At 34.7% G+C, this 14,006-nt stretch overlaps 1 protein-coding gene across 1 annotated transcript; it reads left to right on the top strand.

The window, feature by feature from the left end:
- The first annotated feature begins 6,162 nt into the window (after positions 1–6,162).
- LOC133298612 (pathogenesis-related protein 1-like) lies at positions 6,163–6,792 on the top strand. Its single transcript, XM_061497939.1, has one exon. The coding sequence runs from the start codon at positions 6,163–6,165 to the stop codon at positions 6,790–6,792; it is 630 nt and encodes a 209-aa protein (XP_061353923.1).
- The last annotated feature ends 7,214 nt before the right edge of the window (positions 6,793–14,006 follow it).

Genomic DNA, 14,006 nt, shown 5'->3' with positions numbered 1-14,006 from the left:
AATTGCTTGGCGTCGACTCTGGTTTACGAGACGTGCGCATTACGCACATGCCACGTCATTCTGGCGGGAAGCGATGACTTTGACTTTACCATAAGGTGTAATTTTTTTTTTTTAAAAAAAAAACTAAAGGAAAAGAAAAACAAGAAAAACAAAAAAAACAACTACTTGCAAAGCATCAGCCAAGCTACTCCAATGGAATCCCTACTAAGCCTATCACAACATCCTCAAGGAGATGAGTCAAACTTCTGTAAGGACCAATCAAACATGTAAGTATAAGAAGCTATCCAATTTGCAACTCTATTTTCCTCCCTATGAATGTGGGAGATCATTATCCTCCAATCCCAAGCCATCATCTTTTTTATTCGCTTGACCAGAATAAACACTGGGGTGACCTGTGACTACACCCCTCTTTAATGAGTTGTTGAGCTACTAAAGAGTCTCCTTCAAGCCAAACAAAGCGAAAGCCCCTCTTCCAAGCAATCTCAAGCCCGAGAAGACAACCCCACAGCTCAGCATAGTACCACTGCCAAGATTCTTGCAGAAACCCATCAGCCACCTACCAAATGAATCTCGAATTACACCTCCACATGCAAAAACCTCTCCATTGTTGATACAAGAACCATCCACATTTAGTTTAACCCAGGGTTCCATAGGAAAAATCCATGATACAAGTTTCTCCCTTTTCGGACTAGACTCAAGAGTAGCTTCTTCCAATATGCTTGATGTTGAAATAGCCCCTTCTCCGTATCTCAAAGCCGCTCTATAAGTGTTATAAGCAATGTCCGTCGTCCCCTGAAAGATTAACCTATTCCTAGCTTGCCAAATGAACCAGGAGATAATCCCAAAGAATAATGACCGGTGTGTCAAGTTAGACCAAGACCGATCATTAGAAATATTAGCTATCATCCAATGATGCAGGTCTAGGGAAGTAAAGTCAGACCACACTTCTTGCTTCACAACGAACTTCCACACTTGCAGCGCTCCATCACAATCTCTGATAGCATGAAGGGTGGATTCAGGGAAATGATGACATACCTGACACATGTCATTACTTGCCATATGTCGCCTACACCTTCTTTCATTAGTTAATAGCTTTTCTCCTAGCATAAGCCACAAGAACGTTCGAACTCATTCAGGACCCTTCCAATCCCAAACACAGTTCCAAGGGAGAGAGATAGTACAATCTACGATTCTGGAGATCGTTGTAAATGCAAACTTCAACGTGAAAACCCCATCTGACGTCCTGGACCAAATGATCCTATCCTGGTTGCCATCATCCATAGGTGGGGGAATATTATTTAAACGTGCCAAGATGTGAAGAGGAATAAGATTTTGCAAAGCCTCCCAACACCAGGTTCCCGTTGAAGAGACATAGCTGGAAACCATAACTTGATCTACTTGATGAGAAATGCTTGTGAGAGCATAGGAGGAAAGATGACCGCAACCTGGAACCCAGGAGTCTATCCATAATCTAGTTAACTTCCCATCTCCAATCAATATTCTTGAGTGCAATAAAATATTAGGCCAACAAGATACAATTGCTCTCCAAAGGCTAGAGTTGTTATGGGACGCCACAACCACTGGGAGCATATCATGATTCACCCGGTACTTGCTTCTAAGAACCTTAACCCATAACGCATCTGGGTTAGAAAGAATACCAAACCCAACTTTCATAATGAACGCCTTATTGACATCATTCAAACGCATAATACCCAAACCTCCATATTTTTTTATCTAAACAGATTTGTTCCCACGCAACCAGATGAGGCCGATTCCTTGAACGTAATGAGCCCCACACAAAACTTCTCATATGTTTCTCAATATCTTGACAAACACCAAGAGGAACAGCAGAAACTTGCATTGGATAGGCAGGAATATTTGATAAAACTGCCTTTGAAAGAGTTATACGCCCCGCCAAAGACAAACTTGAGTGATTCCAGCCATTAATTCTAGCTTGGACTCGGTCCAGAATATGACTAAAATTCCTCCTACTAATCCTCCGATGTTGAAGAGGGATGCCCAGATACTTACCAAGATCCGCAGTCCTCATGAATCCCAACCGTGAGCTAAGGTCCATAGCCAAAGCGTGACTAACATTTCGGGAGAAGAAAATCTTAATTTTGTCGTGATTCACCTTTTGCCCAGAAGACTTACAGAAAACATTCAAAATAGTCGAAATGGCCTGCGCTTGTTCAGAAGAAGCTTCTGCACATAATAAGAGACCATCTGCAAAAAACTAGGTGAGAAATAGGAGGTGTATTCTTGCGAAGAACTATCGGTTTCCAATACTTCTCACTAACTACACAAGAGATAAGGTGCACTAATCTTTCCATGCAAAGAATAAAGAGGTAAGGGAACAATGGGTCGCCTTGTCTAAGACCTCTAGTCGGATTAAAATCATGAGTTGTAGCTCATTCCATAGAACATTCATAGAACATGATGAAACACACCACATGATAAGATCTATGATGATAGAGGGAAGACCAACATCATGAAGTGTATCCCTTAAAAAGTTCCAGTTAACTCTGTCATATGCGTTCTTCAGGTCCATTTTTATCATCATCCAACCTTTTGCTCCTCTCTTGGACCTCATGGAATGGATGATCTCCTGCGCAATAATAACATTATATGTGCCTTGTCTTCCCTTAATGAAGCTGCACTGATTGGGCATAACAATTTTGTCCATCTACAATTTCAAACGATTAGCAATAAGATTCGTAATTACCTTGTAAATAACATTACATGGGCTAATTATTGGCCTGAAATCTTTCAAAGATTGAGGAGAGTTCAACTTCGGGATCAAACAGAGAAGGGTTTGATTGATATCTCGGACTCTATGAGGATTCTGGAAGACATCCTTCACCAAATCACAAACGGAATCTCCAACCGTCCACCATTGAGATTGAAAGAATAAACTATGGAGACCATCTATGCCTGGAGCCTTATGGGGACCCATGGAGAACACTATATCCTTAATCTCCTCATTTGAAGGCATGTTCCCAATGTTAATTCTGATCTGTTGGTTAAGTTCAGGGAAACAACCTCTAAGAGGAAACCTAGGTCTCATGGGAGTATCTTCCTTGAACAAAGTACGATAGTAATCTATAGCGATTTCCATCAATAAGGCAGGATCACCAATCCACTCACTATCTTCATTCTGAAGCATGTCAATCTGGTTTCTTCCACGTCTAGCAACTGTGGAGGAGTGAAAAAATTTTGTATTACGGTCCCCATATTTTATCCATTTAGCCCTAGACCTTTAGAACCACATAAGCTCATCCCTAATGTAAATGAGATTCAATTGACGCCAAAGATCCTTCTGAAGCATCTCCAAAGCATGACATGGACGACGAATTAAGCTTCTGTCTATCCCCTGATTCTAGCATGGAAATTATTCTTCAGCTTAGCTTCTTCCTTAAAGCAATCCTTATGCCAACGAGTTGCTCTAGACCGGAAAGCAACAGAAGCCGAATTCTAACATGTGCCCCTAGCCCAGCATTCCTGGTCTAAATATGGGAAATCTTCATGAGTAAGCCAAGATGCCATGAATCTGAAAGGAAGGTTTCCTCTGGACTTATGCAATAGCTGGCCCTCCCAAAGAAGAATAGGTCGGTGATCAGAGCTGAAAAATGGAAGATGATAAACTACCCTATTTGGAAAAGATTGCTGCCATTGCTCATTTACACAACTCTATCAAGTCGTTCCTTTAACCTGCCTCTGTGCCAAGTAAACGATGGGCCTTGATGACCCAAATCTTCAAGATTGCAATTTAAAAGACATTGCTGGAAATCTTGGATGCTTCTCCAATTTGGTGAACCCCCTCCCTCCTTCTCCGAAGCATTCAAGTAAGCATTGAAATCTCCCAAAACGCACCAAGCCTCCGAAGTTTGCTGATGGATCCTAGCCAGAGCTTCCCAAAGAGGTATCCTTTCCTAACGACGAGGATTGGCATAGACAAAAGTTACAACTTCCTCTCTTTTTTATTTGACCAATTAATTTTTAAATGTTGATGAGTCTCAAGAATTTGAACATTTGCTTCTCCATCATTCCACAATATCCAAAGTCCACCAGAAAAACCATTTGGATGGACCAACATATATTTAGGAAAACCAAGACCTTTCGCAACTTTCTGAGCTCGGTCGCCCCCTATCCGAGTTTCAAGAAGAGCCAAAACTTGAATGTTGTATCGACGTGATATATCTCTAACTAGGGGAGAAAAACATTTTTTCCCAGCCCCTCTACAATTCCACACACATACATCAACAAACAATTGCAACAAACTCATACCTACCATAAGGTGTAATTTAACATGTAATGAAAACTACCCAATGCGTGTAACAAGATAGGCTGAGTACTGAGTAGCGAGTAGAACGACGAGAAAATCGGATTTCCAAAACTTTAACTATAATTAAATCTTAATTCAATACTTGAGTGGCCGGCTGGCCTCATGATAATTGTAATTTTGCAAACTACATGTCAACAGTTATACAAAAAAAAAGGTGTAATTTAATATTCAGTAATAATTGTAATTTTGCAAACTATATGTCAACAAACTAAGAATCCCAAATGATGATAAAGCAAAATATATTGAGAGTTAATACACAATTAAACATGTATACTTCCTAACACCAATTGCATATCACTCGTCCTTCAACCCATCTAATTTAACGAAGAGTTAAACATTCTAACCTTATAACTCAATACACCATAATTCGTCCGTATTAAGACTAGTTAAAGTGGGTCAATTTGCAGGTTGGGTACTTGGTTCAACTCGTGAGTTAGTTTTTTTAGTGGCAGCTACTATTTCATTTATCATGTCAAAATTTTGTTATATCTAATATTTTTATCTCAATCCTCCTCTATAATAGATAAAAAATAAAACACTTGACTTATGACGAATGTTATTCATTTATATGGAAGTAAAAATGAGTTTTTAGAAATTGTAAACCTCATATTAATGTACATTTAGACCAGGGATTAAAAATAAAAATAAAAACATGAGATGTAATTAGATAATATTAGAAAATCCATAAAATAAGATTTTATTTTTACATTTTAATTTTATTATTATTTAAATGTCAACCTACTATAAAATGGGATCGTTAAATATTTTTAACCAACTTCTAAAAGGTGAACCAATCTACCCCGCTCCACCCCACTTTTCATTGGTTAATGACGGTTTGGAATTCATTTGATCATCTCTCTTGTCACGGGACTTTAAAAAATATGGTCTTTGATATTTTAATATCCTTATTTGGTATTGGATGAGTGTATTTTATCGTTGGGGGCTTTTATCCATAAAAAGTCCCAGCGGGTTTGAGTCATGCCCCCTCTCCCTAGAGGAACAAGTTTCTTTTTCTTCTCTCAAACAATTTTGCTAACCTACCTCAGCGGAATTATTTGAACACCCCCAAATGGGAACTTGGAGGTGTGTCACATGACACAATCCCAACTATCCAAGTCCCTTTCCATACCGTATAAATAATCCCACATTCAAAATTTGTTTCGCTTAGGAGAGGGGACGTGACTCAAACCCGCTAGGACCCTTTCACATAAACAAATACACCCTAACGGTAAAATATACCCATCCAATACCAAATATAGGGATATTAAAGGGTCAAAAACCTCCAGAGGATCAAACAAACTTAACAATATAACTTAATAGCTTATGAGAGTATACCACCCTCTTAGTTTAATGAATGTTCAAATGTAATTTAATAAAATAAAATTTTAATCTAACCGCAAATATGAAATGCGTTACGTTATTAGGTAAATATATAGGAATCATGAATTTAAGACGGGTACAGGTATTCCGATGCATACGTGAAGTGAAAAAACAAAAAATCAGTAACGTTTTGACTATTGATAAAACCTGTGGACACCCAAAAACCGCGCTATTTAGTTCAAAATGTAGTTTTGCATTCTAGAATGCATATGCAGCTTGCCAACATGAAATGACGACACACATGTACCTACCTATTTGCAGCGAAAAAGTTAAAAATAACGTTTTACGAAAGGTTCTTGTTGAAGGAATAGCTAGTGTCAAATATAAAAAGACCCCAAAATCCCAAGCTTCTTATAATCCTTTCTATCTAGCCGGGGCTCTCGGAGGACCATCGAGAGCCGCTAATCCATTCAACAACCGTCCATCAAAATCTCACAATGCATCCCTTCTTCCCCTTTGGAATCCTTCTCCTCTTTCTTTCCACCGTCTCTACGCAGCAGCAGCCACCTACAACCACCAACAGCCGTCGCGGCGGCGGCCATGGACAAAGAGGAGGGCACCACCGTGGCAACCCCGGGAAATTATTCGGTTACGTTCGAAGCAACAACCCCCAAGATTTTAACAACCATACCAAGTTGGCGGAAGAGTTCCTTCACGCGCACAATTGGGTGAGGAACGAGTACAAGCTTCCACCCTTCGCATGGGACGAGAAACTCGCGAGCTTCGCGCGTGGGTATCTCATGCAGCGCTACAACGATTGCAAGATGGTTCATTCGACCGCAGACTACGGCGAGAACTTGTTTTGGGGACGGAAGCGGCATTGGACACCTTCCGATGCGGTGTATTTCTGGTACAGGGAGAAGCGTTGGTACGATTTCAACACGCGCAAGTGCGCGTCGCCACCGAAGATGTGCGACCACTTCACACAGATCGTGTGGCGGGACTCCACTCGCGTTGGGTGTGCGTTGCAGCATTGCTTCAACACGAGTGCTGGTATGCTCGTTGCTTGCGAGTATGACCCTCCTGGTAACTATGTTAATGAGAACCCTTTGGAAATGCACATATAGCCTAGCCGAACCAACATGGTAATTTAACTCATCCTAATATTACAAAGGATTAATATTTCTTGGTGACAAAATTATCCTCTACATGTATAAAAATATGTGGAGCTAATGTGAAGAGAAAAGAGAAAAAAAAAAAATATAGATACCATATTTTTTGTGTAAAAGATAAAATTATCTTTTACAACATAAAAAACAATAATATCATATTATAATATATATAATTACATCATGTACACTATAATGTTAATTAGGGTTCTTCGCCGCAGCGCTGGCAGATTGTAGAAAATTATTATTGGTTTCAACAACAAGATATTTAGAAACTTTTTTTTTTGATACATTGATGAAAATTGAATACACAAAATACAACTTACCTAAATCCCTCGTCACTGGATCAATCTTAGATATTTAGAAACTTTCTTCTTCTTCATTTTGCCTTTTTTTTTTGCAGTGAGAGAATTGTCCTTCTTGGCTTTGGAATCTTAACAGCATCTAGATTGATATATGTTTATTTAAATATCTCTATGTATGCTTAATGTTATAAAAGGATTACATGATTTTGAATTAATGCAGTATTTTAGAGATATATGCATTGTTTTCGTTATTTCAACCCAATGTGGTAAATGTCAAAGGTTTTCCCAATAATATTTCTCCAGTGGAATTTTTTGTCTTGAGGTTCAAACAAATTTTTTTTTTTAACAATCAAACAACTATTTTTAAAAAATGCAATGAGCACCCAATTGGATTGGATACAAGTATTCTATACAAATTTTAAATAACGTAAAAATTTCTTATTACTACGGAGTCTCGTTATTATAAGTTGCAATCGTAACTACAACGTTAAATTTAATCAATTTAAAACCCAATTACAATTCGAATATTGACAAAATTTAGTAATAAGTGAACTCTAGGTAAAATATTTGTCATAAGAAAAAAAAAATAGCGGCATAGCTGATATTAGACATAGTAATAACTAATAAGTAAATTGCACATTTTAAAGAAAGACAAATGTTTAAGTTTACGTACGCAACTTGTAAGAATATTGTTCTGTGCTTAAATGAATTTGCAATGTTGTGCTTGACTAAATTAATTTCACACTTAAATGATGCAATAAATTTAACAGGAAGATCTAATTAAGTTGTGGTTCTCACCAAGATGTTTCCACGTTGTTTGATGAAATTGATAAGGGAAGGAATAAACAACACTAAGAATAAATTAGCTTGGGAGGCGATACAATTTTACTTTGGGAATTAATATACACATTATAGTTGATTTTGGTACTTTGTAGAGTTAGTTACACGTGGAGTGTTCAAGCTGAACCTGTGTGTGTATGTTCGTTAACTAATCCAAAATGATTCAAACTATGATAATCAAACCGAAAAGTCGATAACTAAAAATAAAAAAAAAAACCTATATATTTTAATTGGATTGGATTGTTTTTCGATTTAGTGGGTGAAAACCAATCCAATCCAAACTGATCGAATGTATTCTATATATATTATTTTCAAAAGATGATAATTTTGAATCTTTTTATTTTATAGACTTGGAATCTTGGATGTTATTGATAGCAAATTATCTTGTTTTAATTTTTTATTATCTATTAATCTATTTTAACTTTTCATGAGTTTTAAGACTTGTTTTAGTTTGAACTTTGAAGTCTTGAATTCTCTAATGGTTTGTAATTTTGAATGACTTTATTTTGATATAACTAGTGAATTGTATGACTGAAATTTTAGCCTTTTCAAAAAATTAAAAATTGATCTAATTCAAACCGAATAAAATTGAATTGGATAGGATCGGATTTAAAAAAAAATTCAAACTGAATGGATAATTAAATGATCAAATCAAAAGGATTTGATTAAATGATTTTTGTTTCAAAACCAATTCAATTCAGTCCGCGAACACCCTTATGACTGTGTGAGAGAGGATGCAAAGGTGGATTTTGAAACTCATTACTAATATGTCGCGGTTAGAGCCAAATTAATCCTTGAGCAAACTACCTTTTGGATATAAAATAAAAAAATTGCCAACATCGTAGTTGATTAAGGATTAGATTTATACTTTATAAAGGTGTGCGTTCAAATCCCACTAACAAATATGAGGAATTCGTTAGTGTTGCGATGTATAATTCCTCTTAGAAATCTTCAAAGAGATTAAAGGATTTGCCTTGGTCCGGATAGGATATTAATATTTAATCTCACCTAAATTTTTATCTACTAAAAAAAACTTTAACATATATAATCATCCTACTACTATGTGCATGTATAATAATAAAAATTATTTTTTTAAGTTCTTTTAAAAAATTATAAATTTATTTAATTTAAAATAAAGTAATCTAAATATTTAATGACTTGTCCATTTTTTGTATGAGTTGATAAATAAAACTCTTGAAACATTTTTGATGTATTTCGCACGCAATTTTTTTTTTACTTATTTCTTACCTTTTTTAATAATAAGTCTTACACCAAATTTTAACCGTTAATTTATATATGTGCATCTAATATTTGTTATTTATTGAAAATTAATAAGTGAAATCCAATAAATCTGAACCGTTGGATGAACAGAAATTAACGGTTAAGATTTGATGTAAGACTTATTATTCTTACACGTTACACCGATATAAGTTGATCATATCACACACACACACACATATATATATATATGTATGTATGATAAAATTATTTCTACAACTACTTTACGTACAACAATTAATCTTGATCATTGATTTCTTATATTTAATGCTTTCACCTACCTTTGTATAGTTATAATTCCCCAAATTTAAAATTTGTACGTAAAGTAGTTGTAGAAAAATTGAAATATATATATATATATAAGAAGGGTTATATTTTCAAACTTTTTTTTACAAACTCTTACAAATTACACTATGTACTAGGGTCGTAAGCTGTGTGCTGGAATATACTATCCCTAGTACATAATGTAGTTTGTAAACAAAAAAGTATATGTAAGAAACCATACAACTTCAAGTATATTGTAGTTTGCTACCTAGGGATGTAAATGAGCTAAGCCGAGCCAAACTTTAGCTTAAACGAGCCAAGCCTATGAAAAATATTTTGAACTTGGCTTGTTTATAAAAATTAAAGGCTTGGCTAAAGCTTGGCTTGACTCGGCTCATTTATAATTATAAAATATATTTTTCCAAATTCACATACATCAAAATGTTGAGACTATAAATGCATCAAATTATGTACTCCTTCGACAGAGAAAAAACAATCACAGAACTCACTCAGTCCACATATATTTTAAGATCGAATAATTAGATCCGCAATTTCTTCTTAAACATTGATCTAGCTCATTATAACTTAATAAACCAAGAGAATGTGCGATTGGCGCCGCTTGCAATGCGAAAAAGAACACACACACAAAAAACCTGTGACGACTTCACTGTCCAAACTCCAAAGCTTATTATATTACAATCTTCAAATTAAAGAAGAATAGAGAAAGAGTACCTGAGTTTGGTCAGTTGCTTGTTGAGTTAGACAATAGTAAAAAAAATAGGGTTACAAAAATAGGGTTAATGGTTTAATGACATAAAAATATCTTATTTATTATAATAATATATCGAGACAACTCACAGGCTTTCAAGCCAAGCCTTATTAAATTAGGCTTGAGCTTGTTTGCTAAACAAGCTTTTTTTAAAGCTTGAACCCGTTCAATTTATTAAACAAGTCAGCCCAAGTCAAGCTTAAAGTAAGCCAAGTCTTGAGCCCTTGACACTCAGCTCATTTACACCCCTATTGCTACGTTTTTCATTGACCGTGTGTTCTGAGGGAGCATATATTTGATATTAAGAGAGTATGTACTCCCTTATTAAAAATAGGAAAAAGACGGGATGTAGGTGTCAATAATCATGAAAGGGTAGGTAAAATAGGAAAAGTTGATTCTATTACATTTTACCAAATTTAATAAAAAATATATCAAATATTTAGTATTACGGGAATAATAAAAATATTTTCGTTGGCGCTTCCTTGTATATTGTACCTCACCGTATACCACCAATCTATGATGCACCTGACGTGTCGTATCCGACACTTCAACACGCATTACAGAGACTCAAAAAAGGGTTCGAAAGTTGCGTTGCATTTTTAGTTCCAATTATTAGATTGGTTGGATCATGATTACTATTTTATTGAGTTTAATATAAATATTTGGGATATCTTATGTTTCTTTGCAAAATTGATGGATATTATAAGTTGAGCTTCATTTTTTTGTTAAATTTTGAAGATTAAATATAATATATACTACATAAATTAAAATATTATTTAATATCAAAATGTGTCTTAACATGTTAAAATCTAGCATTTTCTAAAATTAACGAGTCAAAGTATCGTATCATATCATATCATGTGTCCCATGTCGTGTCGGTGCAACATAGCCACCAATGCTTTCCATTGTCTTCCAATATTTTGTCCTGTCATATTTCAAACAAGAGAAGAAAGAAATATTTTTTTGTAAGATATTATTTATTTATTTAGAATAGCCTTTCTTGCAGATTGTGAATAATATTTTCTTTATAAAATATTTCGTATAGAGTAATTTTAATTTTTGTTTAATTTCAATATTTTATTTGTTTTATTTAAAATTATATTATAATAATAAATTAGTTAAATAGTGACAGTGTCCATATAATTAATATTAAAATAAATATTTTAAAATAGTGATTTCTTTCATATTTTATTTTATAATGATCATGTAATATATAATGTAAGTGAGGTGAATGAAGCAATAGCATGATTGGTGGTGTAGGTAACAATGGTGGGTGGGGTGAATGAAGTTTGGGGTAAGTGTGTTTGTAGGATAATTTGGTTTCTTGAATCTTTGCCAATGCTATTGCATTTATAAGGGTGGTGGGTCGAAAAGAATTAACTTCATGCTGAATTATGGGTTTCAGACCAGAAATGAAACATCTCAATAAGAAGAATTTTGATAAACCATTTACCTTATTGGATAAAGTCTTGAACTATTCCTGATATTTCATGGCTGATCCCTGCTGAGTTAGTTTCGCTGGTTGTCCCTGGTAATTCTCCCATTCAGAGGGTCCAAATCTCACTTGAAGTGACTGGAGGAACAATGGCCAAGAAACAATTGTTGTATTTTTCCGAAGCCATTGATACCAAGCCAAAGCTTTCCCTTCGAAATAGAATGGTACAATACGTAAACATTGTGGCTCGTTCATTTCATAAAAATCGAAGAATTGCTCCACTTTGAAAATCCAATCTTGAGCATCACTGGATCTATCAAATCGAGGAACTTTGAGCCTGAGATTACGAGTTGCTTGGTTATCATTGGCATTTGTATTCCAGTGTTGTGCATCTGCTGGTGATGAGGAAGAACTCATTTCCTGATAATTGTCGAAGATTGCATCCAGTTTGAATGTGAGTTCTTGAAACTTCTTGTTCATCTGTTCCTTCAGAGTTTCTACTTTGGACTGGGTCTAATCCAGTCGATCATCCATGGAGCGTGCTCTTGTCTCTGGAGGCATGATTCAAATGAAAGCACCAATTGATAGGTAATCCTATCACGTAGAAGAGGAAAGAGAAAAGAAGGATTACAGAGAAGATGAGAAGCAAGAATTCTGTTTTATTTCATATGAAAAGTGTCCTTTGATTACACTCTCCTCCTCTTATATACTGAAGAGGGAAGACTACTCTATTACAAAAGTCTGTTATTCTTTTTCTAACTAACTAACTGTCTCGTGTGTCTATTCCTTCTACACATCACTACGATATCTAAGTGGTCGTTTCTTAATTCTTTTTGCCCTCTTATCAGCAATGTTGTCCTCCTGAGCTTCTTTTTCCGTTCTTTCCTGTATCTCCTGCTCTCTTCCCATATCAAAGTACTTCAATGAAGGCATCGAGTGATTCCACTATTTTTTTTTTAATGTGAGAGAGGATAGGAGTTGATGAATGCTTACGTTTGGACATATACAATACAAGGAGAATATGGGTTGCAAAACTAAAAATAGTTTTGCGTGAAAAGTAATTTTACTTTTGCCTGGTTTTATTTTCATTATATATACTTGTATAGTATTAATTAATAATTAATATGGTGATTAATTTGTTCTTACCAATTTGAATTCTAACTTTTTTAGCATATAAAGAAGTGGTTCAAGTGCTTTAAGATTTACACTTTGGCTGCAAATTTGAGGATACAGATAAACTTCACATGCCTTGACGGAGATAAGGTGGCTATACCTAATAAATTCACATAATTTATTTTTATATATAAGTGAAACATTTTTCATACCTTATATATATTGAAATTAATTACTCCTTTTTTTTTGGAGTTACCCAACCCTAATTATCTCTTTGAGACGAGTTGGCTCCCTCCGGTATCCCCACGAGCTTCGACTCTTTGAGCCGGCTATGAAACTAATCCGGAGTGCGGGGGAAATGGCTAAAGGTTCAGCCCCCTCCCCAAGAATGCATTCAGCGGGAATCGAACACATATCCAACCCCACTAACTCAGCGTCAAGTTATCAACTGAGCTACACCCATCGGGTAAAATTAATTACTCCTTATTGTGATAGAAGTATTTTTTATCATTTTTATGTAAAATTGGCACACATTTTCATCTTTTTTTGTATTTACTTGTTCATGTTTAAGTAAAATTAAATATTATAAAATAGTTAAGAGTATATTTTAACTAAATAAAATTAAATAGTTTTCTTTGCGCAGGTCAACATATAGTTAACAGAGTGGACCCCTATTATATAAATTAAAGTAATCTCGGGAAAGTTTACTAATGAAACAAAGTAATCACGGGAATTGTAAAAAAATTATGTAAAGTATTCGTTTGAAAAAAAAATAAAAACATCAATTGAGTAATAAAAAAAAAATATTTTGGTCATTTACAATTGTTCCAAAAAAGAATAAAAGAAAAGAAAGTATTTTGTTTAATATAAATTAAACAAAATAATTTGTGCTAAAACATGACCAATTAAGTAATTATAAAAAAAGAAATATATTTCTCATGTTACGTTATATCATATAGTTTTATTTTATGCATACACAAACATAAATGAGACTCATTTTTTTATTTCTCTTTTCTCTTTAATGCTTTACCGCCATCTTTTAATATATTGTATTAGACAAAAAAAATAACAAAAATTGGACATCTACAATTGGAGCTGAATAGAAATTCACCCATCTTTACCCACATTAGCAATTAGTCAATTACATAAGTGGTAACGTTACTGTCTA

This window comes from Gastrolobium bilobum, unplaced genomic scaffold (assembly GCF_033153095.1).
Source record: "Gastrolobium bilobum isolate Gb01-03AN ecotype WA unplaced genomic scaffold, APGP_CSIRO_Gbil_v1 utg5722, whole genome shotgun sequence".
Taxonomy (NCBI): domain Eukaryota; kingdom Viridiplantae; phylum Streptophyta; class Magnoliopsida; order Fabales; family Fabaceae; genus Gastrolobium; species Gastrolobium bilobum.
This window is presented reverse-complemented; position numbering and strand designations above follow the sequence as displayed.

Excerpts from the sequence above, each read along its gene's own strand:
- LOC133298612 (XM_061497939.1), top strand. The coding sequence starts at position 6,163 with ATGCATCCCTTCTTCCCCTTTGGAATCCTTCTCCTCTTTCTTTCCACC.